The sequence below is a fragment of the Oncorhynchus clarkii genome, unplaced genomic scaffold (genome assembly GCF_045791955.1).
Source record: "Oncorhynchus clarkii lewisi isolate Uvic-CL-2024 unplaced genomic scaffold, UVic_Ocla_1.0 unplaced_contig_391_pilon_pilon, whole genome shotgun sequence".
NCBI lineage: Eukaryota > Metazoa > Chordata > Actinopteri > Salmoniformes > Salmonidae > Oncorhynchus > Oncorhynchus clarkii.
Window position 1 is genome coordinate 103,387 of NW_027258018.1, and position 25,724 is coordinate 129,110.

Genomic DNA, 25,724 nt, shown 5'->3' on the forward strand with positions numbered 1-25,724 from the left:
AGCTTATACACCTATAATCAATATTATTAACAATTTAACATCACTCCAGTATTTATTGACAACATTCAAGCGCTAATTGTCTTTATTCCACTACTAAAGAAGCATGACTCAAATCACCTCATATTTCAAACATTCAGCCTGACAAAGATATGTTTTATTATTCCATGCCTCACCAATCACATTTGCTTTTGATATTTTTTCCAATTCATGTAACATTTAGTTTTTGGGGTTTCTTGATGGAGAACATAACAACAAACAATGGAGTAAAACAAGTTTATAATTTGTATTGGATGTTGCATCCAATTGTTAATATTTAAATCAATGACATTTCCTTAAAATGCTCAGTCTTTCAGTTAAGTTTCTGTTTGTTGTGTACTAAATATTTCAGTTAGTTTTTTTCCTGTGAATCCATTGTGTTGCATCCATGTCTGAAACGTGCTGTATAAATAAAGCTTGATCTGATCATATTTCAAAACCAATTAACTCAGTGACCAACCAATCAACAGACTCTTGCTAAACCAATGAACAAATATGTGCAAAGGCATATTTTGGTCCATCTTAGACTGAATTTATATTGTCTTTCATGCTATCTTCTACCTTGTCATTATAGCGCATGGTCCATCTTAGACTGAATTTATATTGTCTTTCATGCTATCTTCTACCTTGTCATTATAGCGCATGGTCCATCTTAGTATGAAAAACAGTATCAATTCAGTGCATGGTATGTAAGTTTAGTATCACTTTTCAACCAACCCAGTGCATTTGTTGAAAATGAAAAATGTTGAAATGAACAATACATCAAACGATCAAACTACTGAAAACTGAAACAGACAAATGGATCAAACAGATCAATCCCACTTTTCCAGCCTGCTGAAGGCGTGGTGGAGAGGTGAACACCACCCCCAGCTCTACCAGGGGCTTGAGGTGGTCTCCCACAGCTCTGCTTATGTCATGTTCTGTGGCCTTGCCGTTCCATTTCTTGACTGCCCCTGCAACACAGAAAGAAATATATTTAGTAATATTATATAAAACTCTCAAAGTAATGGATATGGAGCATTTATGGCCTCAGTTACACCTGGCACCTAAATGTGATTTCTGTCATCCGATCACTCCATTAGGTTCAGATCTAACAGGATGGGCCTTGGACGCAGTCAGGCCACCAAATATGCATAAACAATGTAAAGAGATGTGGGGAAAGTAAATTCTACATACATTACCTTCATAATATCAAAGAACAAATGTTTGTGTCTGATGGGAAATTAACTTTCATACAGCCAAAAGGGTTGAGAAATTACAGCAATATCAGTGGACAATTTGTACTAATGTAAATAAACATGGATGATGGAACATATTACCTTTTGCTTATGTGATGAACCGCTAAGGGGACATAAATATTTACCATCTTTGACCTCTCACCTCTCTGGCTGTAGAAGTGTTCTTCCTAACCAGTCCCTCAACAGCTCTCTGACTGAGCTCCAACCTCACTGGGTCTTCAGAGGAGAGGAAGGCTGAGGAGGGATGGAAGGATGAATGGATCAGTCAGTCAATAAAGTGTAGAGCTGCTGTCTGACAAAATCACTATTTTAGCAGTTCATTAAAGTTAATAAGGCTTTATGACTGCTGAATACCAACTATTAATCACTGAGATCATGTATTTTCAGGTAGAGATAGATTATTGGGACGTCACTAGCCCGTTGAAGTTGACATTTAAAATGGTTAAGGTAGGGTTTAGGGTAAGGGTGTCCCAAGGATCCCAGATAGCAGGTGATGGGTTCTGATTTCTGAACTTGAAAATATGAAATATCCTTATTATGTGAAATTGAATGAAACAATAATGTATGTTGATGCTAATATGATGTACAATATTCCATTATGTTTCTATATGACAACAATAGAGTAATATATTTAATATGACATATACTCTTTTTTAACAGTTTCACTAATTAATTTGAATTAACTTAATCATTATGATTCAACATCCGTTCATCGTCTCACCTCATACTGTATTGGAGCAGCAGCCGCTGACTGCCCAGTTCAACATCAGTTCACCGTCTCACCTCATACTGTATTAGAGCAGCAGCAGCTGACTGCCCAGTTCAACATCAGTTCACTGTCTCACCTCATACTGTATTGGAGCAGCAGCAGCTGACTGCCCAGTTCAACATCAGTTCACCGTCTCACCTCATACTGTATTAGAGCAGCAGCAGCTGACTGCCCAGTTCAACATCAGTTCACTGTCTCACCTCTTACTGTATTGGAGCAGCAGCAGCTGACTGCCCAGTTCAACATCAGTTCACCGTCTCACCTCATACTGTATTGGAGCAGCAGCAGCTGACTGCCCAGTTCACCATCAGTTCACCGTCTCACCTCATACTGTATTAGAGCAGCAGCAGCTGACTGCCCAGTTCAAAATCAGTTCACCGTCTCACCTCATACTGTATTGGAGCAGCCGCAGCTGACTTGATCGTTGATGCTAATCATCATGTTTTGAATCTGAGAGTAAATAGAGCCGACGTCAACTCTAAAAATGAAGAGTTCAACTGGAGTTGTTCTCAGATCTCCTAAGAACCGTAGGGTTCTTGGTCAATGAAAAACAGTGTTATGGGTGTAAGATGGCACAGTGATGCCATCTGTTGGTAAATGTTCATTACTGCAACTCTTGGGTTTTACCGGGGTGCTTGAGATACCCGGATGTGTTGTGATGTACTGAACAAGACTGGTTACTCGCATCAATGCCTCTGTCTCGTCATTTAGCATTCAAACAAACAGCCCCAAAAGGTTCTTCAAAGAACTTGTTAGAAGGTGGGTTCATCGAGGAACCTCCGTTGTTGCTGGACTTCTTCCGGGAACTTCGTAATTACAACTGAAAACGATGGTGACAAGTTTGGATGCGACAGCAAGTTAAAAAGGTTAAGTTGGGTTGATTTTTGGCTCTGAATATGTCTAGAAATAATAATTACAATAATATAACATACTAATAATGAATAACGAAGACAATGATGGTTTTCTGTGAATATCTTCCGTAATGTTACTATAGTTAATTACCGTAAATATTAGAAAGCCGGGTTTGACGGTCGGCGTTGTATGAGCAACAGTACAGTACCGTTATCTAGCTAGATAACGTTATGTCCTAACTAGGCACAACAAGGTTTGGATTATTTCCCTCAACTATATTTGTTCCCATGTATTGTATATCGTTTCCATGAAGCCAACATGGATTTACACTCTCATTAACGTAAGTTTCCAATCTAGAGCAGTTCTCAGTTTTGTGATAATGAACTAGCAAACGTTAACTAACTAACGACGGTGACCTGTCCAGACGAGATGTTACAACGAACTGAATCGTCAATGGAGGTCTTTCTCTTTATATAGCCTGCTACAGCCAGCAACACTATTAACTCACAAGGGGGCATAACGTTACATGTACAATACTATCCCATTTTGGAAACGTTACATGGACAATACTATCCCATTTTGGAAACGTTACATGTCCGCGTTAATTATCTTTTCAGAACTTCTCAGAAATTAATCAAGTCCATGGAATGGATATAGACAAAAAGAGAATTCAATGACTAGCAGAGGTAGAGAGGCGAGGCAGGGGTGAGGACATCATCCTGCTATTTTGACAGTCCCTGAAGGAAAATACAGAAGAGGGATTTGCTCTTATTCCTTCCCTTTCTCTAATGTAATAAAATGTTGTAATAAATTTAGCAAGTGTAGTAAGATCAATGCTTTACTAGGACTGGAGACCACAGCAGCGATTCTGCTCTTGCCCTACCTCTTCAGGACCCGAGTGGCCTTTATGTCCGTGACATGGTATGCTTATGCACCAATCATCTGTTTCTTCATAAACATAGGTGTGCATGCTTATATAAAACTACAGCTGAACATTTGTTATGGTCTTTGTTAATTGTATGTGTATTAATCTTTTCTTACTTTTGTTGACACAGATTTCCCCGCTCTTCACTCCTTTACTGCACATCGGCGGAAATCCATTTCACCATGAGAGTGAAATCCCGCTGGCCTTTGATGGGGAGAACATCCACGCCCTCGAGGACGTCTCCATGGGACTTGGGGCTCTGCTTCGGCTGTATTTTTTTTTTAAATGTCCCTTAAATTTCCCAAAAATGTCAGAAAAACACTTATGTTATTAAGTTACTGTGTTCTGGGGATAAGAGAAGTTGGGTGAAGTTACCAGGGCCGGTCATAAAGATGGCAAACTTCCTAACATAACTAAGTGAATATGATATACACACTAAAGCTGAAAAATCTGCATTTTATTATCAAGTCTGCAATGTTGTTAGTTTACCTATGATTCATTTTTAATGTATGTTGTTTTTATTGTACATCATCATTTTTAAAAAATGTGTTGGGTAAATTGTTTTGTAAATATGAATTCACATTTGTCGTGCCACTAAATAAACAATTAATTATTTAAGTCAATATTATTAAAATATGTTTTTATAATGGAGGGAAGGTGGACAGGGAGTTAAAAAAGGAACCCCAAAGGTTCAATAATTTCAATAATCTGAGTAAGCATATTTCTATATGTTACTATCCAAACGTCAGATTAAGACTCATTTCCACATTCACACAACTCTCATATCAGTCACACAATGCTATTCCCAAACATACCTAATCAATTAGTTTTTCAACAATATTTTTACCTGCAGGAATATCTATCTCATGGTTAGTTCCTAGGATAATGCAACTCATACATTTATACTCAGAGTCACCAAGTCAAGATTCACATTGCCAAATGTGGTTGTTAATTTCTTTAATATCAAATGAGAAACAAACTTATCACACAAGTCAGATTTATTCTTAAACTAAATCTTTATTCACTTATTAATAAGGGAGCAGGTCAATCCAACACACACATATAAAGTGAATCAATTGAGTGCTCTACGATAATATTGGCTGGTCAACTAATCACCCCCAGATGATTCGTTGAGAGCCACGAGACAAAAATACAAAGGTCTTTTATAGCTAAGATACACCCCTTTCAACCTATATGACCAACAACAGATGTATACAACGGGTCACAAGGTTAAGATTTGTATGAAAGATACTTATAATTCACAGCAGACAGCATCTGCTGTAAAAACAGTACTCTGTGTAGAAACCAGGGTCTGGCCCTGAGGTCATCTCTCCCTGGTAACATATAGAACAGAAACATTAACTCATAATCTGGAATACTGTCTCTTTAGGTTTTAATCACCCAAAAGACATTGTAAATCTCCTGTCAGTGTTTTCTCCCAGAAGCCCATCCTCAGTAGAACACAGACACAATAGTTCTAAGAACCCTCTATTCTGTTGCATAAAACAACCATTTGATACAATAAAAGTACAATAACATAATGTTGAAGTTTTGCTCTCAGTGTCCACTGAAAGTTGACTAGTAACAACAACTGGGACCTAAAAGACACCCACCATGAGACCCACTAAATCTGCCCAAGAAGAGGCAAACAAGAGAAAAACCCACAACAAACTTAAAAACAGGAAGCAAACCAAAACGGTAGCGCAACTAAAGGTGGTTAAAATAATTTATTACAATCAATACCATTCATACTATTACAAAATCATAATTCTCATTCATTCTTAATTAATTGTATTTACAAAAACATTAAACAAAAACAAACCTCAGGGGAGCATCGTCCCTCCCCGTCATACCTAACCAATACCTAACCCTTTCCCTATCTCCCCTTCCCTAATCTATCCCCTTACCAAACTCACTCTAACACTCCCAGCCCTAAACCCCCTTTCCACCTCTCCCGTGCCGCATGCTTCCCCCACTTCCTCTCCTCCCTCTTCATCTTCCCCCTCAAATCACCTTCCACCCTTCTCACTATCCCTTCCACCCCCCAATCTCTCCCTGTCTTGACTAAATTCTGCCTGGCTTCCCACAGTCCCTTTTTAAAGAGACTCATGAGAAGCCAGAGCAGAAACCTGTCCCTATCCGTTCCCTTTGCTCTCCCTACGCCTCTCTCTAGCCTAGCCCATGTCACAACAAAATCACTCCTAACCACACCTAGCATTACCCGTGCCCTAGCCCAGACTAGTCCGGCAAAGGCACAGTCCCAAAAGGCATGGCGCACAGTCTCCTCCCTGCCACAAGAGGATCTTGGACAGGTGGGGGATTGCACCAAACTATACCGGTACAAGATGGCACGTACCGGCAAGCACTTATGGAGGCCCAACCAATTCAGGTCCTTGAGCCTATTGTCCAGGCCCCGCGCCTGCACTCCCTCCCAGACCACTGACGAGATGCCCGCTACAGGCGCAGGACTTCCTGCCTGCCTGACCTCCTCGTACAGGTGCCTGTGGTCTAAACCTACTCGGGCAACTTCAACCTCGGGGTGCGCACGCAGCCACTTGGCCGCATGGCCAAAATGCCACGGCAGCTGTTCCGCCCGAGGACCCGCGTTAGACCACACCATTACGCTTCTCGCCTTATACGAGAAGAACACCCGCAGGAGGTAACCGGACGGGTGTATAACCGGACGAGCAAGCTCCGTCAACAAGAAAGAAACAAAAATGGCGTCCAGCTTGAGGGGGAAATGTGGTACCCCCCTACCTCCCTCCCCGATGGGACAGATCATGCGTGCCCTGGCGACCCACTCGCACCTGCCACTCCACATAAACTGAAACACAAGCCTCACTAGAGGCCTCCTCAGACAAGCCGGCAATGGGTAGATGTATGCCACATACAAAAGAGACGGCAACACATCCACCTTTAGGACCAGGACTTTGCCCATAAAAGACAAATACCTAGCCTTCCACATTGCTAGCTTCCTCTGTACCACTGCGATACGCATGTTCCAGTTTAGCGTCGCTGAGCCGGAGGTCTCAAAATGAACCCCGAGAATCCTCAGGGCCCCTTCACAGAGAGATAACCCCCCAGGCACATCCGTTCTACCGCGCCATCTTCCGAAAAACTTGACGGAAGACTTTGCATGGTTCAGAACTGCTCCCGACGCTCGGGTGAAATCCCCAAAGATGGCAAGGGACCTTGTCAGGCACGAGTCCTTGCACAACAGCAAGGAAGTGTCGTCGGCGTACTGCGTCATCTTAACACGCAGCCCACCGCTTCCAGGGATCAACAAGCCTTCCACCCCTGTGTCTGCCCTAATGGCAGCCCCCAGAGGCTCCATGTACAGAACGAAGAGGAGAGCCGAGAGTGGGCATCCCTGCCTGACCCCAGACGAGAGGTCAAAAACGTCACCTAAGTGACTATTTACACTAACTCGACACCCCGCTCCGACATATAAAGTACGGATCCATCCTATAAACTTCTCCCCAAATCCTAATCTACCTAACACCCTGAATAGAAAAGATCTATTCACGCGATCAAAAGCTTTCGACTGATCTAGCGCTGCTACCATTAAAGGCAGCCCTCTATCTTCAACCCAAGCGATGGAATCCCTGATCAACTGTAGGTTCCATCTTATAGAGCGGCCCTCTACCCCGCACGTCTGATCCTCGTGGACGACGTAGGGAAGGGCTGTGCGCAACCGGTCTGCTAAAACCTTTGCAAGAATCTTGTAATCTACGCACAGCATGGTCAATGGCCGCCAGTTGCCAAGGTCAGTTGCTTCCCCCTTCTTATAAAGAAGTGACAGCACACCAACAGCCATTGATCCCCCCGGGACCCCCGTCTCAAGGATGGCCTTCAAGACTTCGAGAACCACTGGTCCAAGTATACCCCAAAACTTGAGGTAAAACTCAGCCGGCAGCCCATCCATCCCAGGCACCTTCCCTTTTCCCATCCTCCTAAGAGCGCTCTCAACCTCTTCTAGTGAGATCTGGGCCTCCATCACGTCTCTAATGTCCTCTGGCAACCGCCGGGACAAGTGTTCTAAAAACACGTTTCCCTGCTCTATATCTATTTCCCTTTCCTTAAATAAACCTTGGAAATGATCAGTTGTCACTCTGACCATTTCCTCTGGTTTACTTACTATACTACCATTTTCTTCCCTAACTCCCTTCATTACCTTCCTACTCTGTCTGGCCCTAACCGACTTAAAGAACATAGCGGAACAAGTCTCATTATGTTCTAGAAAGCCACTATGCGCACGCTCCAGGAAAGCTCGAGCCTTCTGCTCCTGCAGCTCCCTGAGCTGCGCCTTTAGGGCTGCGAATCTCTCCCAGTCAATCGACCCGCCGAGGTTGCCTGCCTCGTACTCGAGTTCAATTAACCTTTGGATACGATCCACCTCCCTCCTTTCCTCCCTTTTTTTCCTTCTACAATATCTTATTATAAAAGCCCTTATCCTCCCCTTGACTAAATCCCACCACTCTAACACCCCCTCGCACATGGACCGGAGGCCGTCAAGCCTCCGAAAGAAACAAAAAAATGCATCAACGAAAGCCTGCTCCTCCAGTATATCCCGATCTAACTTCCAGTACCCCCTACCGAAGAGGCAGACTGGCGACCCCACCTGCAGGAACACCCCGTCGTGATCTGTGAAGAAAACAGGCAACAGTCGCCCAGACAACTGACCCAAAGACCTGGATACAAAAATGTAGTCGAGCCTCCGCGCAACCCCCCTGGAGTTGCGCCATGTAGGACCGACCATTGCCGGAGTAGTGTGCAGGCCACCATCAACCAGACCATGGCAAGCCATTAGCCCAGAGATGGCACCTGCACTGCTATCACCGCCTAACCCTAAATCTATATTAAAGTCTCCTCCTATCACCAAGTGCCTGTTTGTAACACACAGGGGCGCCAGACAGTCCACCATCTCCCTCCTGTCTGCCGCCACCTGTGGCCCATACACCCCAATTAACCTATATCTAGCTTCTCTAAACTTAACATCTATCCCCAAAACTCTACCCTGCATTATTACAAAAGTGTTCTCTATTTTAACCTCTCTATGCCCACACAAAATCCCTACTCCTGTTGAGTGCACCCCTCCTATGCCCCAAAAAGATTCCCCCTTATCCCACTCCCTCTTAAATCTACACACATCCCCACCATCCCTCAGGTGAGCCTCCTGTAAAAAACAGAAATCAAACCCCACACCCTCTAAATAACAAAAAACCGCCCTCCTTTTAACATTATCCCTTAACCCCCTAACATTTAGACTAAAAAAAGAAACAGAACTATTCATTTAAATATTTACAACAAATAAAAAACCCAAAACCCAAAGAAAAACCAGGAGACTCACCCGATGCTCCCCTGGTCCATCTCCACCGGCGGGGACGTCCTCTCCTCTCCTGACGCCCCCCCGTCCTCCATCCCAACCCATGATCCAGGCAGTGTGTTGGGTCCTCCCTCCCTCCCCACCCACCATCCCCCCCTCCCTGTTTGCCTCGGGGCTGCATATAGGGGACCCCATCTCCCCAAACAGGAGTTGGGATCCCTCTAGCAAACAACCCACCGACCCCTCACTGGAGTCATCCACTAAAATGCAAGGGGCTGAGGCAAACCGGGAGGACAAATTACCCTCCCCTCCCCCCCCCGCCACTCTCTTAACCCCCCCCTCCCCCTCCACACCCCCCTCCCTCTCACTTCCTGCCAAGCTCCCCCTCTTTATCCCTTTCTTCTTTGGTGAAGGAGGTAGCGGGGAGACACAACGTCCCATCCCCACTAACCCCTCCACCAAATCCCTCATTTCGACCTCGAGGAAGCCCGGCAGGCTGTCCCCCCACTCCTTCCCCCCATCTCCCCCCCTACCACCCCCTCCCCTCCCACCTCCCCTCCTCCCTCCTTCTCCGTCACTGTCCCCGTTCCCTCTTCCACTCCTTCTCGTACGACTGTCCCCTTCTCCCTCTTCTCAGCTCCTCCACCTTCTTCCGTCCCCTTTTTCTTCTCTCCTTCTGTTCCATTCTTTTCTTCTCCTCGCCTCTTTCTTCCCACCTCATCCTTCTTCCCATCTTCTTCCTGCGCCGTCTTTTCCCCTGTGCCATCCATGCAATCCGCACGCGTCCTTTCTTTCCTCCCCCCATCCCCCGCTCCCCCCCCAGCTGCAGACGCGTATGACCTGTGACGAGCCGGGCAATCACGCCACAGGTGTGCTCTTGAGCCACACCCGTGGCAAGCCTTGGGCTCGTCACATTCCTTGGCCTCGTGCTCTTCCGACCCACAAAATCGACACCTCTTGGCACTGCACGAGGCCAGGATATGGCCGTAGGCCATACAACGCCTGCAGAACGGGGGCTGACGGGCATAGTAGAGTGTTCCCCTGTCAGCCCCCAGGGAGAACATCGCCGGAGGATGGAGGTAGCCATCCACACTCTTCGGGGACTCCCTGAGTAACGCCTGGAACCCTCTTCTCCCGGTCCAGAAACCCAGGGAGTCCCTGAGGTACCTCGCTGAGGAGACATTGTCCATGTACCTCCCCAGAAAGGCCCTCACCTCGTCATCTTTCACATGCGGATTGTACATGGTTACGGTGACCACCCTGAAGTTGTTCTTCGCCAGGCTGGTCACCGCATAATGGCACAGGGGTCCCGTTTTCTCCGCTTCCTTTGCCATCTTCATTACTTCGTCGTGTTTTTCTTCTTTGTGAAACGTCACATCGAAAGCCTTCTCATTCGGGTTCCCTTGAAGGCAGAGCACTTCCTTCACCTCTATCCTGAGGCATCCCATCAAAATAGTCCTTCCAAATGTCTCTCTACTCCACGGCTCCATCTCATTTTCAGTCCAGGCAAATCGTAAGGTATTTGCCATACCAATCCCCGGAACCGATCTTGTTTGCTTGTATTGATTCATTTTAAAAAATAAGCTCTCTTCAGAAAGAAGCTTCAACTTGGAATGAAAACATATTTTAACCAAAAAGGTGGAGCAACTAAAGGTGTTGACTCTCCACATCTATCAAGACAACTGGAGCACTGGGCCAGACACTCTTAAATAGAACCTGGACCAGCTCAGGTGAAAAACCTTCTCACTAACGAGATGGACAAGCCAGCACAGGTGTAACACATACTGACTAACGAGGTGACACCAATCAGTGCGTCCTACGTGCTAACGAGATAGACGTGCTAAAGTCCAACCTCAAAACATAAATGGAAAAACCAAAGCCTGTATCACCTTCCCCCTTAAGACAACAAACATATCCTATATTTTTGTTGGACACGTTTGCTCAACACTAACAGAAAACAACTTCCATTTCACATTATAATCAACTACAACGCTTCACCTTCACCAATTTAAACATGGTTTTTACTGGCTGTCAACAATTAAAAACAAGAAAAAACACCTATTCCTAAATAATAATAAAGAATCATGTTATTTATTTCTCCTTTTTCTTTCTATAGAATCCTACAACTCACTTGCTTCTAGAACTCTCGTCCTCTTGGAACGAGCCCAAACAAAACTCAGATCAAATTGTATTAGTCACATGCACCGAATACAACAGTGAAATGCTTCCTTATGAGCCCCTAACCAACAGTGCAGTTTCAATACGTATTAACCCTGATATTCTAAAAACAGGGCAACAATGTCAATATAATAGTACCAAAAAATTGTCATGTTGGTTGCATGAATAAACATCACTACCAAATGTTACATGAAATGTAAATATGAAATATTTGATTGCATAGTCATATTTTCAATGTCTTTTCAATATAATTTTGCTTGGTGGGATAGCCCAATGTCAAAACACAGTTTTAACGTGTCCAAATCAATAACCAATATGCAGGAACAGTTTGGGGATAAATTGAAAACCTAAACATAACATGTGCTATTTACACAAACATCTGCCACAATAATCATATTACTTGTATTTTTTAAACAAGCTCCTTATAAACTGCACAAGCACCAGAAACACTGTTGTTTTGACAAATAGCAATAAATCACTGATATCGATTAGGTGGGAAATTAGGTTGTACGTGCTGTTGAAACTGACACAACAAAAAAAAACACATGGAAATGGGAGATATATTTTACCTCCCTGATTAGAGGACAACCTGCAGAAGAGTCAGCTACATTTGGGAGCGATGCATTAAATATAGGGGTCGCTAAACAAGGGAATGCAGCACTTATTTGCCATCACTCATCGAGATCATGCTAAAAAAAATTGTGAGAGAGGAGAGAGATGAGGTTGCACGTCCTGTTAAAACTAACAGCTCAAAAAACACACGGAATCTGGGAGTACATCCCTGGGAGTACATCCCTGGTTAGAGGACAATTTGTAGAAAACAGCACGCCACATTTTAAAGTGTTGCATTTTTATTCAAGTGGGTCACCAATGTGGTAAGTGTAACACAACTCCTAATTGTCCCTAGAATTTCTAAGCAAACAGCTGGAGGCAGGGCTTTCTCCTGTAGATCTCCATTTGAATGGAATGGTCTGCCTATCCATGTGAGAGACGCAGACTCGGTCTCAACCTTTAAGTCTTTACTGAAGACTCATCTCTTCAGTGGGTCATATGATTGAGTGTAGTCTGGCCCAGGAGTGTGAAGGTAAACGGAAAGGCTCTGGAGCAACGAACCGTCCTTGCTGTTTCTGCCTGGCCGGTTCCCCTCTCTCCACTGGGATTCTCTGCCTCTAACTCTATTACAGGGGCTGAGTCACTGGCAAACTGGTGCACTTTCATGCCGTCCCTAGGAGAAGTGTGTCACTTGAGTGGGTTGAGTCACTGACGTGATCTTCCTGTCTGGGTTGGCGCTCCCCCTTGGGTTGTGCCGTGGCGGAGATCTTTGTGGGCTTTACTCGGCCTTGTCTCAGGATGGTAAGTTGGTGGTTGAAGATATCCCTCTAGCGGTGTGGGGGCTGTGCTTTGGCAAATGGGTGGGGTTATATCCTTCCTGTTTGGCCCTGTCTGAGGGTATCATCGGCCACAGTGTCTCCTGACCCCTCCTGTCTCAGCCTCCAGTATTTATGCTGCAGTAGTTTATGTGTCAGGGGGCTAGGGTCAGTTTGATATATCTGGAGTACTTCTCCTGTCTTATCCGGTGTCCTGTGTGAATTTAAGTATGCTCTCTCTAATTCTCTCTTTCTTTCTCTCTCTCGGAGGACCAGGCCTCAGGACTACCTGGCATGATGACTCCTTGCTGTCCCCAGTCCACCTGGCCGTGCTGCTGCTCCAGTTTCAACTGTTCTCCCTGCGGCTATGGAACCCTGACCTGTTCACCGGATGTGCTACCTGTCCCAAACCTGCTGTTTTCAACTCTCTAGAGACATCAGGAACGGAAGAGATACTCTTAATGATCGGCTATGAAAAGCCAACTGACATTTACTCCTGAGGTGTTGATCTGTTGCACCCTCGACAACTACTGTGATTATTATGACTTGACCATGCTGGTCATTTATGAACATTTGAACATCTTGGCCATGTTCTGTTATAATCTCCACCCGGCACAGCCAGAAGAGGGCTGGCCACCCTTCATAGCCTGGTTCCTCTCAAGGTTTCTTCCTAGATTTTGGCCTTTCTAGGGAGTTTATACTAGCCACCGTGCTTCTACACCTGCATTGCTTGCTGTTTGGGGTTTTAGGCTGGGTTTCTGTACAGCACTTTGAGATATCAGCTGATGTAAGAAGGGCTATATAAATACATTTGATTTGATCCGATATAGTACTCTTCCATTTCAGAGCCTGGATTTTCCCCATGAGGCTAATATCCATAACATGTTGAAATCAATTCATAAGGGGGCAAACGTTTAGGCTTCTACATTGTGAAATCATTACAATACTCCTCATACAATGTAAAAAACATTCTACATTGTGACATTAATTCACTGAAATCATGAAACAACTCCTTCATGTATGTATTTTCTAATATTTGATCAGAGATCTTTTATCAGATGATCTCTGGTCACAGCTATGAGAATTCAATCCTGTGTGTTCTCTGGTGTAGAGTCAGATTGCCAGATTGACTAAAACTCCTCCCACATTGATCACAGCTATAAGGTTTCTCTCCTGTGTGTGTTCTCTGGTGTAGAGTCAGGTTGCCAGATGTAGCAAATCTCTTCCCACATTGATCACAGCTATAAGGTTTCTCTCCTGTGTGTATTCTCTTGTGCACTCTGAGATCTCCAGATTGACTAAAACTCCTCCCACATTGACCACAGCTATAAGGTTTCTCTCCTGTGTGTTTTCTCTGGTGTAGAGTCATGTGGCCAGATGTAGCAAATATCTTCCCACATTGATCACAGCTATAGGGTTTCTCTCCTGTGTGTATTCTCTGGTGTAGAGTCAGATGGCAAGATCGACCAAACCTCTTCCCACATTGATCACAGCTATAAGGTTTCTCTCCTGTGTGTATTCTCTTGTGCACTCTGAGATCTCCAGATTGACTAAAACTCCTCCCACATTGACCACAGCTATAAGGTTTCTCTCCTGTGTGTGTTCTCTGGTGAACTGTCAGCTCTCCAGATTGACCAAAACTCTTCCCACATTGATCACAGCTATATGGTTTCTCTCCTGTGTGTATTCTCTTGTGCACTCTGAGATCTCCATATTGAATAAAACTCCTCCCACATTGACCACAGCTATAAGGTTTCTCTCCTGTGTGTATTCTCTCGTGCACTCTGAGACCTCCAGATTGACTAAAACTCCTCCCACATTGACCACAGCTATAAGGTTTCTCTCCTGTGTGTGTTCTCTGGTGTAGAGTCAGGTGGCCAGATGTAGCAAATCTCTTCCCACATTGATCACAACTATATGGTTTCTCTCCTGTGTGTGTTCTCTGGTGCACTCTGAGATCTCCAGATTGACTAAAACTCCTCCCACATTGACCACAGCTATAAGGTTTCTCTCCTGTGTGTGTTCTCTGGTGTAGAGTCAGGTGGCCAGATGTAGCAAATCTCTTCCCACATTGATCACAGCTATAGGGTTTCTCGCCTGTGTGTATTCTCTGGTGTAGAGTCAGATGGCAAGATCGACCAAACCTCTTCCCACATTGATCACAGCTATATGGTTTATCTCCTGTGTGTGTTCTCTGGTGTCGTGTCAGCTGGTCAGATTGAACAAAACTCTTCCCACATTGATCACAGCTATAGGATTTCTCTCCTGTGTGTGTTCTCAGGTGTTGAGTCAGAGAGCCAGATGTTGTAAAACTCTTCCCACATTGACCACAGCTGTAAGGTTTCTCTCCTGTGTGTGTTCTCTGGTGCACTGTCAGCTCTCCAGATCGACACAAACTCTTCCCACATTGATCACAGCTGTAAGATTTCTCTCCTGTGTGTATTCTCTGATGAATTGTAATGCCTGATGAGGTTAATCTCTTCCCACAGTCAGAGCAGCAGTGAGTTCTCTTCACTGTGGGTCTCTGCAGGTGTTTATTGAGGTGTTCTGATCTGGAGAGACCCTTCTCTCCCTCTTCAGCATCATGAGGTTGTTGAGGCTCCCCAGAGGATCCACGATAGTCCCGTATCTCTCCTGTGTGAACAACAAAGTCAGACAGATGATTAAAGGCCCACAACAGCAGAAGTCCACTATAAAAGGTGATGCCAACAGCGTAGCCATGATGTTGAACAGCAATTGACGTCTGTAATCAATGTTAACATGATTTGACAATTGTCTTAAAATGAGCAAGAAAAGTCATATTTTGTCTTGTTTTCACATTAGTAGTAACATCCATGATTGTAGGCTAGAAATAGGATATTCATGTTGTTGAAACTCTAAACAGTGTGCCAGACGACTTTTGTTCTCCAAGGCCCCCTTCTGTGTTTGCTAAAATTGTGGCACGAGGGCAATTTGATTGCAGAAACTCCTCCCTGCTAATGAGGAAACCGATAGTTATGGATGTACTATATCTGCCTGGAACAAAAATGGTGAGCAAAGATTTTAGTTTTTCACAATGTATTCTGAATATGAATGGGGGAAAACTCAGGGGAGTAACCTCCATTTCCAGGTTGCTTATGAGAGCATTTCACACTACTTTGGATTATACATTTAAGGCTCATTTGAATGTCCTGCTTAATATAATGTTTGCTACAGTAGTATGAATTACAGTGCCTTGCGAAAGTATTCGGCCCCCTTGAACTTTGCGACCTTTTGCCACATTTCAGGCTTCAAACATGAAGATATAAAACTGTATTTTTTGGTGAAGAATCAACAACAAGTGGTGCACAATCATGAAGTGGAATGACATTTATTGGATATTTCAAACTTTTTTAACAAATCGAAAACTGAAAAATTGGGCGTGCAAAATTATTCAGCCCCTTTACTTTCAGTGCAGCAAACTCTCTCCAGAAGTTCAGTGAGGATCTCTGAATGATCCAATGTTGACCTAAATGACTAATGATGATAAATACAATCCACCTGTGTGTAATCAAGTCTCCGTATAAATGCACCTGCACTGAGATAGTCTCAGAGGTCCGTCAAAAGCGCAGAGAGCATCATGAAGAACAAGGAACACACCAGGCAGGTCCGAGATACTGTTGTGAAGAAGTTTAAAGCCGGATTTGGATACAAAAAGATTTCCCAAGCTTTAAACATCCCAAGGAGCACTTTGCAAGCGATAATATTGAAATGGAAGGAGTATCAGACCACTGCAAATCTACCAAGACCTGGCCGTCCCTCTAAACTTTCAGCTCATACAAGGAGAAGACTGATCAGAGATGCAGCCAAGAGGCCCATGATCACTCTGGATGAACTGCAGAGATATACAGCTGAGGTGGGAGACTCTGTCCATAGGACAACAATCAGTCGTATATTGCACAAATCTGGCCTTTATGGAAGAGTGGCAAGAAGAAAGCCATTTCTTAAAGATATCCATAAAAAGTGTCGTTTAAAGTTTGCCACAAGCCACCTGGGAGACACACCAAACATGTGGAAGAAGGTGTTCTGGTCAGATTAAACCAAAATTGAACTTTTTGGCAACAATGCAAAACGTTATGTTTGGCGTAAAAGCAACACAGCTGAACACACCATCCCCACTGTCAAACATGGTGGTGGCAGCATCATGGTTTGGGCCTGCTTTTCTTCAGCAGGGACAGGGAAGATGGTTAAAATTGATGGGAAGATGGATGGAGCCAAATACAGGACCATTCTGGAAGAAAACCTGATGAGTCTGCAAAAGACCTGAGACTGGGACGGAGATTTGTCTTCCAACAAGACAATGATCCAAAACATAAAGCAAAATCTACAATGGAATAGTTCAAAAATAAACATATCCAGGTGTTAGAATGGCCAAGTCAAAGTCCAGACCTGAATCCAATCGAGAATCTGTGGAAAGAACTGAAAACTGCTGTTCACAAATGCTCTCCATCCAACCTCACTGAGCTCGAGCTGTTTTGCAAGGAGGAATGGGAAAAAATGTCAGTCTCTCGATGTGCAAAACTGATAGAGACATACCCCAAGCGACTTACAGCTGTAATCGCAGCAAAAGGTGGCGCTACAAAGTATTAACTTAAGGGGGCTGAATAATTTTGCACGCACAATTTTTCAGTTTTTGATTTGTTAAAAAAGTTTGAAATATCCAATAAATGTCGTTCCACTTCATGATTCTGTCCCACTTGTTGTTGATTCTTCACAAAAAAATACAGTTTTATATCTTTATGTTTGAAGCCTGAAATGTGGCAAAAGGTCACAAAGTTCAAGGGGGCCGAATACTTTCGCAAGGCACTGTATGTGTAATTATTGAAGAACCGTTAATGAGTATCGATTTGGGTGTTGTCAATAAAGTTACGATTTAATTTTTTATTTCACCTTTATTTAACCAGGTAGACCAGTGAGATATACTTCCTGTACTACCTGCTGGAGCGCGTGCTATGGGTGGGTGTTGCTATGGTGACCAGTGAGCCGAGTTAAGGCGGCCTAGCAAAGACTTATAGATGACCTGGAGCCAGCGGGTTTGGCGACAAATATGTGATAGCAAACTGGATGCAGTCTGAGTAGAGTGTTGGAGGCTATTTTGTAAATGATATCGCCGAAGTTAAGGATAGGTAGGATAGTCAGTTTTACGAGGGTATGTTTGGCAGCGTGAGTGAAGGAGGCTTTGTTTCGAAATAGGAAGCAAATTGTAGATGCTTAATAGGAGTCTGGAAGGAGAGTTTACAGTCTAACCAGATACCTAGGTATTAGTAGTTGTCCACATATTCTAAGTCAGAACCGTCCAGAGTAGTGATGCTAGTCGGGCGGGCGGTTGCGGGCAGCGATCGGTTGAAGAGCATGCATTTAGTTCAACTTGCGTTTAAAAGCAGTTGGAGGCCACAGAAGGAGTGTTGTATGGCATTGAAGCTTGTTTGGAGGTTTGTTAACACATTGTCCAAAGAAGGGCCAGATGTATACAGAATGGTGTCATCTGACTAGAGGTGGATCAAGGAATCACCCGCAGCAAGAGCGACATCGTTGATATATACAGAGTCGGCCCGAGAATTGAACCCTGTGGTAACTCCATAAAGACTGCCAGAGGTCCGGACAACAGGCCAGGTTGATGAAGACGGCTGCACAGTACTGTCTTTTATCGATGGCGGAAATTATATTGTTTAGTACCTTGAGCGTGGATGAGGTGCACCTGTGACCAGCTCGGAAACCGGATTGCACTGCGGAGAAGGTACGGTGGGATTCGAAATGGTCAGTGATCTGTTTGTTAACTTGGCTTTCGAAGACTTTAGAAAAGGCAGGACAGGATGGATGTAACAGTTTGGGTCAAGAGTATCACCCCCTTTGAAGAGGGGGATGACTGTGGAAGAGAGGTTGAACAGACTAGTAATAGGGGTTGCAACAATGGCGGCAGATCATTTTAGAAAGAGGGTCCAGATTGTCTTGCCCAGCTGATTTGTACGGGAACAGGATTTGCAGCTCTTTCAGAACATCAGCTATCTGGATTTGGGTGAAGGAGAAGCTGGGGAGGCTTGGGCAAGTAGCTGCGGGGGGTGCGGAGCTGTTGGTTGGGGTAGCCAGGAGGAAAGCATGGCCAGCCGTAGAGAAATGCTTATTGAAATTCTCGATTATTGTGGATTTATCGGTGGTGACAGTGTTTCTTAGCCTCATTGCAGTGGGCAGCTGGGAGGAGGTGCTCTTATTCTCAATGGACTTTACAGTGTCACAAAACTTTTTAGAGTTAGAGCTACAGGATGCACATTTCTGTTTAAAAAAGCTAGCCTTTGCTTTCCTAACTGACTGTGTGTATTGGTTCCTGACTTCTCTAATAAAGTTGCATATCGCGGGGACTATTCGACGCTAGTGCAGTAGGCCACAGGATGTATTTGTGCTGGTCGAGAGCAGTCTGGTCTGGAGTGAACCAAGGGCTATATCTGTTCCTAGTTGCACATTTTTTTAAAGGGGCATGCTTATTTAAGGTGGTGAGGAAATTACAATTAATGAAATTACAATTAATGAACAATCAGGCATCCCCTACTGAAGGGATGAGGTCAATATCCTTCCAGGATACCCGGGCCAGGTCGATTAGAAAGGCCTGCTTGCAGAAGTGATTTTGTCTACAGATTTAGGGTTGTTCCTGGTGGGTTCCTTGAAAATGTGTGTGAGATTGAGGGCATCTAGCTTGGATTGTAGGACGGCCGGGGTGTTAACCTCACTAGGGTAGGGGGCACTATTTTCACCTCCGGATGAAAGTAAACTTGGTAGATTTGGATAGAAAACACTTTAAATTTTCCAAAACTGTTAAAATAATGTCTGAGTATAACAGAACTGATACGACAGGCGATGTTCTATGTTCTGATGGCTAGCATCTGATGGAGGTTCTAGCTATAAGGTCTAACAAAAACAGCAGATCCATATCATATTGGGTGAGGCCGGTTTCCGGAAGGTATATTTAATTTAAAAATGAAAAGGATTGAAATATATTGCAATATATACAAAAAAGATGAAAAAAACATTCCATTTACAACAAACATGTCTTAACGCTACGCCATCTTGGATTACAAAATGACTCAGTTAAAAACCATTGGATCTAGCAAACTCAAACTATTTAGTATTTCTGTGCCCATGAAAACTGTTTTCCCAGCGTAACATAAGGAGCCACTAAATTATACATAGTTCGAGTGCATTTCAGAATACAAAACAACTGTCTGACAGCAAGATCCCTTATTTAAGTTGAAGTTCATCATACGACAAGAATAACGTTATGACTATAACTACTGTTCCCTGAAGGAGGGAAACTAGGTACAACATACTATTAAATCCACACGTTATGACTATAACTACTGTTCCCTGAAGGAGGGAAACTAGGTACAACATACTATTAAATCCACGCCTCGCTGGAAGCCCCGCCTTCTACAGGTGATGAGTGAGGCTGATGACGAGCGGCTCCCTCCGGTCAGGTTGTGTTGACGAGCGGCTCCCCCCGGTCAGGTTGTGTTGACGAGCGGCTCCCCCCGGTTAGGTTGTGTTGACGAGCGGCTCCCCCCGGTCAGGTTGTGTTGACGAGCGGCTCCCCCCGGTCAGGTTGTGTTGACGAGCGGCTCCCCCCGGTCAGGTTGTGTTGACGAGCGGCTCCCCCCGGTCAGGTTGTGTTGACGAGCGGCTCCCCCCGGTCAGGTTGTGTTGACGAGCGGCTCCCCCCGGCCAGGTTGTGTTGACGAGCGGCTCCCCCCGGCCAGGTTGTGTTGACGAGCGGCTCCCCCCTGTCAGGTTATGTTGACGAGCTGCTCCCTCCTGTCAGGTTATGTTGACGAGCTGCTCCCTCCGGTCAGGTTATGTTGACGAGCTGCTCCCTCCGGTCAGGTTATGTTGACGAGCTGCTCCCTCCGGTCAGGTTATGTTGACGAGCTGCTCCCTCCGGTCAGGTTATGTTGACGAGCTGCTCCCTCCGGTCAGGTTATGTTGACGAGCGGCTCCCTCCGGTCAGGTTATGTTGACGAGCGGCTCCCTCCGGTCAGGTTATGTTGACGAGCGGCTCCCTCCGGTCAGGTTATGTTGACGAGCGGCTCCCTCCGGTCAGGTTATGTTGACGAGCGGCTCCCTCCGGTCAGGTTATGTTGACGAGCGGCTCCCTCCGGTCAGGTTATGTTGACGAGCGGCTCCCTCCGGTCAGGTTATGTTGACGAGCGGCTCCCTCCGGTCAGGTTATGTTGACGAGCGGCTCCCTCCGGTCAGGTTATGTTGACGAGCGGCTCCCTCCGGTCAGGTTATGTTGACGAGCGGCTCCCTCTAGTTATGACGTCGAGTAATTTGTGTGTCTTAATTATTTAATTAAACAGAACGCTTCACTTCACTAGGGTAGGGGACAGCATTCAGAATTTTGGATCAAAAGCGTGCCTAAATTAAACTACCTGCTACTCAGGCCGAGAAGCTAGGATATGCATATAATTAGTAGATTTGGATAGAAAATATAAAGTTTCCAAAACTGTTAAAATAATGTCTGTGAGTATAACAGAACTGATATGGCAGGCGAAAACCTGAGGAAAATCCATCCAGGAAGTACTATTATTTTGAAAGGCTGTTTTTCCATTGAAAGCCTATCCACCATACAAAGACTTAGGACCCAGGTCACGATCTCTATGGCTTCTTCTACATGTGGTCATTCTTTAGGCATTGTTTCAGGCTTTTACTCTGAAAAATGAGGGAGATACATATCCACCATAATTTGCAAATAAATTCATAAAAAATCCTACAATGTGATTTTCTGGATTTTTTTTCAAATTTTGTCTGTCATAGTTGAAGTGTACCTATGATGAAAATTACAGGCCTCTCATCTTTTTAAGTGGGAGAACTTGCACAATTGGTGGCTGACTAAATACTTTTTTGCCCCACTGTACATCCTAGAAACCTGGTTAAACTATCATTATGACATCATGGATGAATTCTAGAATATACTATATAGCCTAGAAACCTGGTTAAACTATCATTATGACATCATGGATGAATTCTAGAATATACTATATAGCCTAGAAAACTGGTTAAATTATCAATATGACCTCATGGATGGCCAGTCCTTGTATTCATAGTGTAGTGAATTCAGGGAGAGGCCCTGAGCTGAACTCAAACCTGGGTCCAGCGACTGTCAAATCAACACCTTATAACTGTTACGCCAAGATGTCTGAACTTCTTGACGAGGTCGCTTGGTGTTCGGTTAAGGTTTCTTCAATATCGTTCTCTATGAATTTGAGAGTGGTTACACTTCTCCTTCCCCCATCCCTCAGCTGTTAACCAAGTCTCTGGGCAGACATTTTGTTGCTGTTTAAAAAAGACACAAAACCCAGCAATTTGCAGTTCAAACAATAACAAATCTGTCATTCCACCACTATTTTGGTAATAAAAGATTATGGGGTTGGAGAAATGTGACTACAGACAGACCTATGGATGCAAGGACTGACCATCCATGCTATCAACATTATAGTTTTAACCATGTTGAGGCGGCAGGCTAGCCTAGTCAATCAATGGCTGTAAATAAATAATTTAAAAGTCACAATATGGATGTAGCAATTGCAGATTTCCACCTTAACACCAAACATCAGTTCAACTGCAGAGTTTGTGCCTCTGTTGTTAAGACAGTACTTACTAGTGTTAATCAGGGAACGGTTTCTCAAAACCATCTTATGGCTAAATTCATCGTTAGAACCATTGGATGCCTTAAGATGCGTTTGGGAAACCGGGCCCAGATATCCAGGTTCCTCCTCTTCTTCCTCCTCCTTTTTCAATTTAAAAGTAATCTCCTCCCCCTCATCTTTCACGCCATAAACTACATGCTCTCCTTTCACTGTACCACCATCCTCCTCTTTCACTCTGAACCCGTCCTCCTCTTCTTTCACAGTAAAGGCCCCACTCTCTACTTCTTGTTTTACTGTGATATCTTCCTCGTCTTTCACTCTGAACGCGTCCTCCTCTTCTTTCACAGTAAAGGCCCCACTCTCTACTTCTTGATTTACTGTGATATCCTTTTCTTCATTAGAAGGAGAGTAGCTTTGTGACCGCATGGTCGGGGATGTTACCTAGCTAGGCTAATGCTAACTTAACCAGCCCGCTAGCTGACTAATAACAACAACACCATAAATATGAAATTAAATCGGATAACTAACTAGACGACAGTAGTGAGTTTAAAACACAGTGGCTAATATACACTAAAGCGTCTAAAAAGCTTTATTGGTTCGGCTATTTGTCTAGCAAGCTACCGAGGTGGCTGACGAACTGTTGTTGCTGTTGAAAGAAGCGTTCCGTCCACTAGATTATACGTCACACAAGCAGCATCGCCTTAAATTCCCAGACCGCCATCTGCTGACTGGAGTGGGTAACACAGTTGAGTAAAATGTATATTTTATCTTCAGACAACAAGTTAAAGTGTAGGAAGCATGAGTTTTAACTCACCAGTGTAACAATACAGTGTGGTTAAAGACTTAGTAAGCTAGTTGTCGTCACGATATGGTTACCTATAAGGACAAACAGTTATGTTTTTGCGTTATTACATATTTATTAACTTATTTTGTGACTCTTCCAAACTACCCACAATGCAGTATTTCTCAACGTCATATGGATGCTCTTCTCTGTGCTACTGAGTTTGTTTGCCAGTGTAACGGTGTAACGAAGTTACATGTTTAAAATATTGGTATCCTCTATTTAACTAGGCAATTCAGTTAAGAGCAGTGCCTTAGACCTCTGCCCCGCTCGTGTGATAAAGGTATAGGATTCTGGGTAATCCACAGCAGATTTATGGAGAACTTGAAAATTGAGTGGTCCTGGGATAGAAAGGTATAAAATTGACATTACATCATTAAATCCACGTTTTAAATCATACATTAGCGATTTATGTTTTAGTAACTATTGTTGTTGGTTTGGTGTCAAGTCAGCCTCTCTTTATATGTTATTTGCCAAATCTCTGTTTTCCATGTGGGTTTTATGCTAAAGATCCCTCTTTCAAGTTGGTATCTAACTGGAAAATGCATCTTCTTTTAGGAGTGCTATTTTTACCCTGTCGACTACTGATCATTCATCCACACTGTGTGTCTCATCAAAGCAGGTCATTTATGACAAATGTATAAAGTACATGTTTTATAAACTCATGAACACCAGCGAGTTTATCAGCCCGGTTTTGTTAGTTTAGGTGTATTATACTTCTTCGCCACCAGAGGGGGACTTTGAGTAATATTTCAGGTTAATTTGATAATTTTTTGCTACTAAAATGGATGACAGTTTATTCTGATGTAGTGAATATGAGACACTTAGAAACAATTGATTCATTTATAATAGTAAATTAGGAATTAGTAGGAATTGTTAAATCCACTATACGATCACAATGACATTGATAGACATTTCAACAGTTTTTTTGTTAGTATATTACAGGGCACATTAATGTAGAATTGCTGTGGGAGTGGTATTTATATCCCGTCACTACTGATCATTCATCCAGACTGTGTGTGTCCCATCATTGCAGCTTTGGAAATAAATGAACTATCCATTCATTGCTCCTTCCTGTGTTGACTCACTGACTTGAGGGACCAGGATGGTCACACTAGGTCGATATCTAACTCAAGCTTCACCTCATGCTTTTCATGAACTGTGTGGTTGTGTTATCTAGTGGGAACCCGATAGCAGGGTAGGCTCTGGTGCCTTCTTGCCGTGGGCACAAAACAACAGAGGAAATTAACATGGTTGCTCCTTTATGTTTTGTCAACTTTTCGGTAGGGATGTTACGTTTGATACCGGAGCTACGAGGCACGTGTCCAAATCGCTCAGCAGTAAACTTCAAAGCAGTGTGCTGATGCCTGTATCACTTTATCAGCAGCACGTGATCAATGACGTCTGAGGCTTCGTTTCATCGAACAACCACCTGATTGGTTTGGTATTGTGCTTGTTTGACACTGCAGGCGACTGCCAACTGACTGATCTTCAAATCACCTTACATCATAAATAACGACTCATTATTATTTAAGCAGTGTGTCCCTTTATCAGCATTGATCAATGACTTTTGAAGATTAATTTTCTCCCATCATTCTCTATGTCTCTGATCTTTTGATCTGCAAACACGTTTCAGTTTTGTTAGTTTGGTTCAAAATGGTCTCGGTGCTGGTTGGCCTTTTTTTTGTTGTTGATACAATTGTCTGGAAAGAGCCAATGCTTCAGGAAGCTTTGTTTCCCCATCACTACTTTTCAGCATGTTTTCTGTGAATTAGACTACGGAAGTTTTGTAACTTTTTCCACCTTGGCTTACTGTTAGATGGGTTATAATTGGTCTCCGGTAGTTGGTCTCTGCTGACCATAACCGTGCTGGTTGGTTATGCTGTTTAGGCTAATAGCTAGTTGGCTAAATAGCAAACGTTAGCTGGCTGGCTAAGATAACTGCATGTAGCTAACATTCTTTGATATTTGGTTAGATGGCATTATGTATTTCCAAAACTGTGGTTTACTTTAATCACCCAAGTCATGAGCGCAAATTATTTCTAACTTAAAGTTCTACATTTGAAGTTATTTATGTTGTAGTTGACATCATAGGGAATAGGCTGGTCCTGCATATTACGTCACACCTGACTTTGGCATTCTTCTGAATTCTGATTGGTTTAATGTAATAACTCCAAAAATAGAACAGTAAGGTGTAACTTTGCATTGGGAAAAATATTTTATTTAACTTTTTATAAACAATTACAAAACATACAAACGACAACATCATACAAACATGAAGTACATCACACCTGCCCAGACCCACTAGAACACACCTTCATCTCCATTAACTACATCACACCTGCCCAGACCCACTAGAACACACCTCCATCTCCATTAACTACATCACACCTGCCCAGACCCACTAGAACACACCTCCATCTCCATTAACTACATCACACCTGCCCAGACCCACTAGAACACACCTCCATCTCCATTAACTACATCACACCTGCCCAGACCCACTAGAACACACCTCCATCTCCATTAACTACATCAC

At 43.8% G+C, this 25,724-nt stretch overlaps 2 protein-coding genes across 2 annotated transcripts in view; one reads left to right on the forward strand and one right to left on the reverse strand.

Annotated features, from left to right (window-relative positions):
• LOC139394529 (zinc finger protein 271-like) overlaps positions 1–25,724 on the forward strand; it is a 55,255-nt gene that overhangs the window by 1,217 nt on the left and 28,314 nt on the right. The gene's annotated exons all lie outside the window — the stretch shown is intronic.
• On the reverse strand, positions 12,302–22,954 carry LOC139394531 (zinc finger protein 271-like). Its single transcript, XM_071142622.1, has 2 exons — positions 22,356–22,954; positions 12,302–15,325 (listed from the first exon to the last, which is right to left on the reverse strand). Exons 1-2 carry the CDS (start codon positions 22,768–22,770, stop codon positions 13,767–13,769), a joined length of 1,974 nt encoding a protein of 657 aa, XP_070998723.1. The 5' UTR covers positions 22,771–22,954; the 3' UTR covers positions 12,302–13,766.

What these genes read in the sequence shown, in the direction of transcription:
- LOC139394531 (XM_071142622.1), bottom strand. Translation starts at nt 22,770, where the DNA reads ATGCGGTCACAAAGCTACTCTCCTTCTAATGAAGAAAAGGATATCACA. An exon ending in CCGTTCCCTGATTAACACTA is followed by an intron (nt 15,326 to 22,355) that starts GTAAGTACTGTC and finishes TTGTTCACACAG; the next exon opens with GAGAGATACGGGACTATCGT.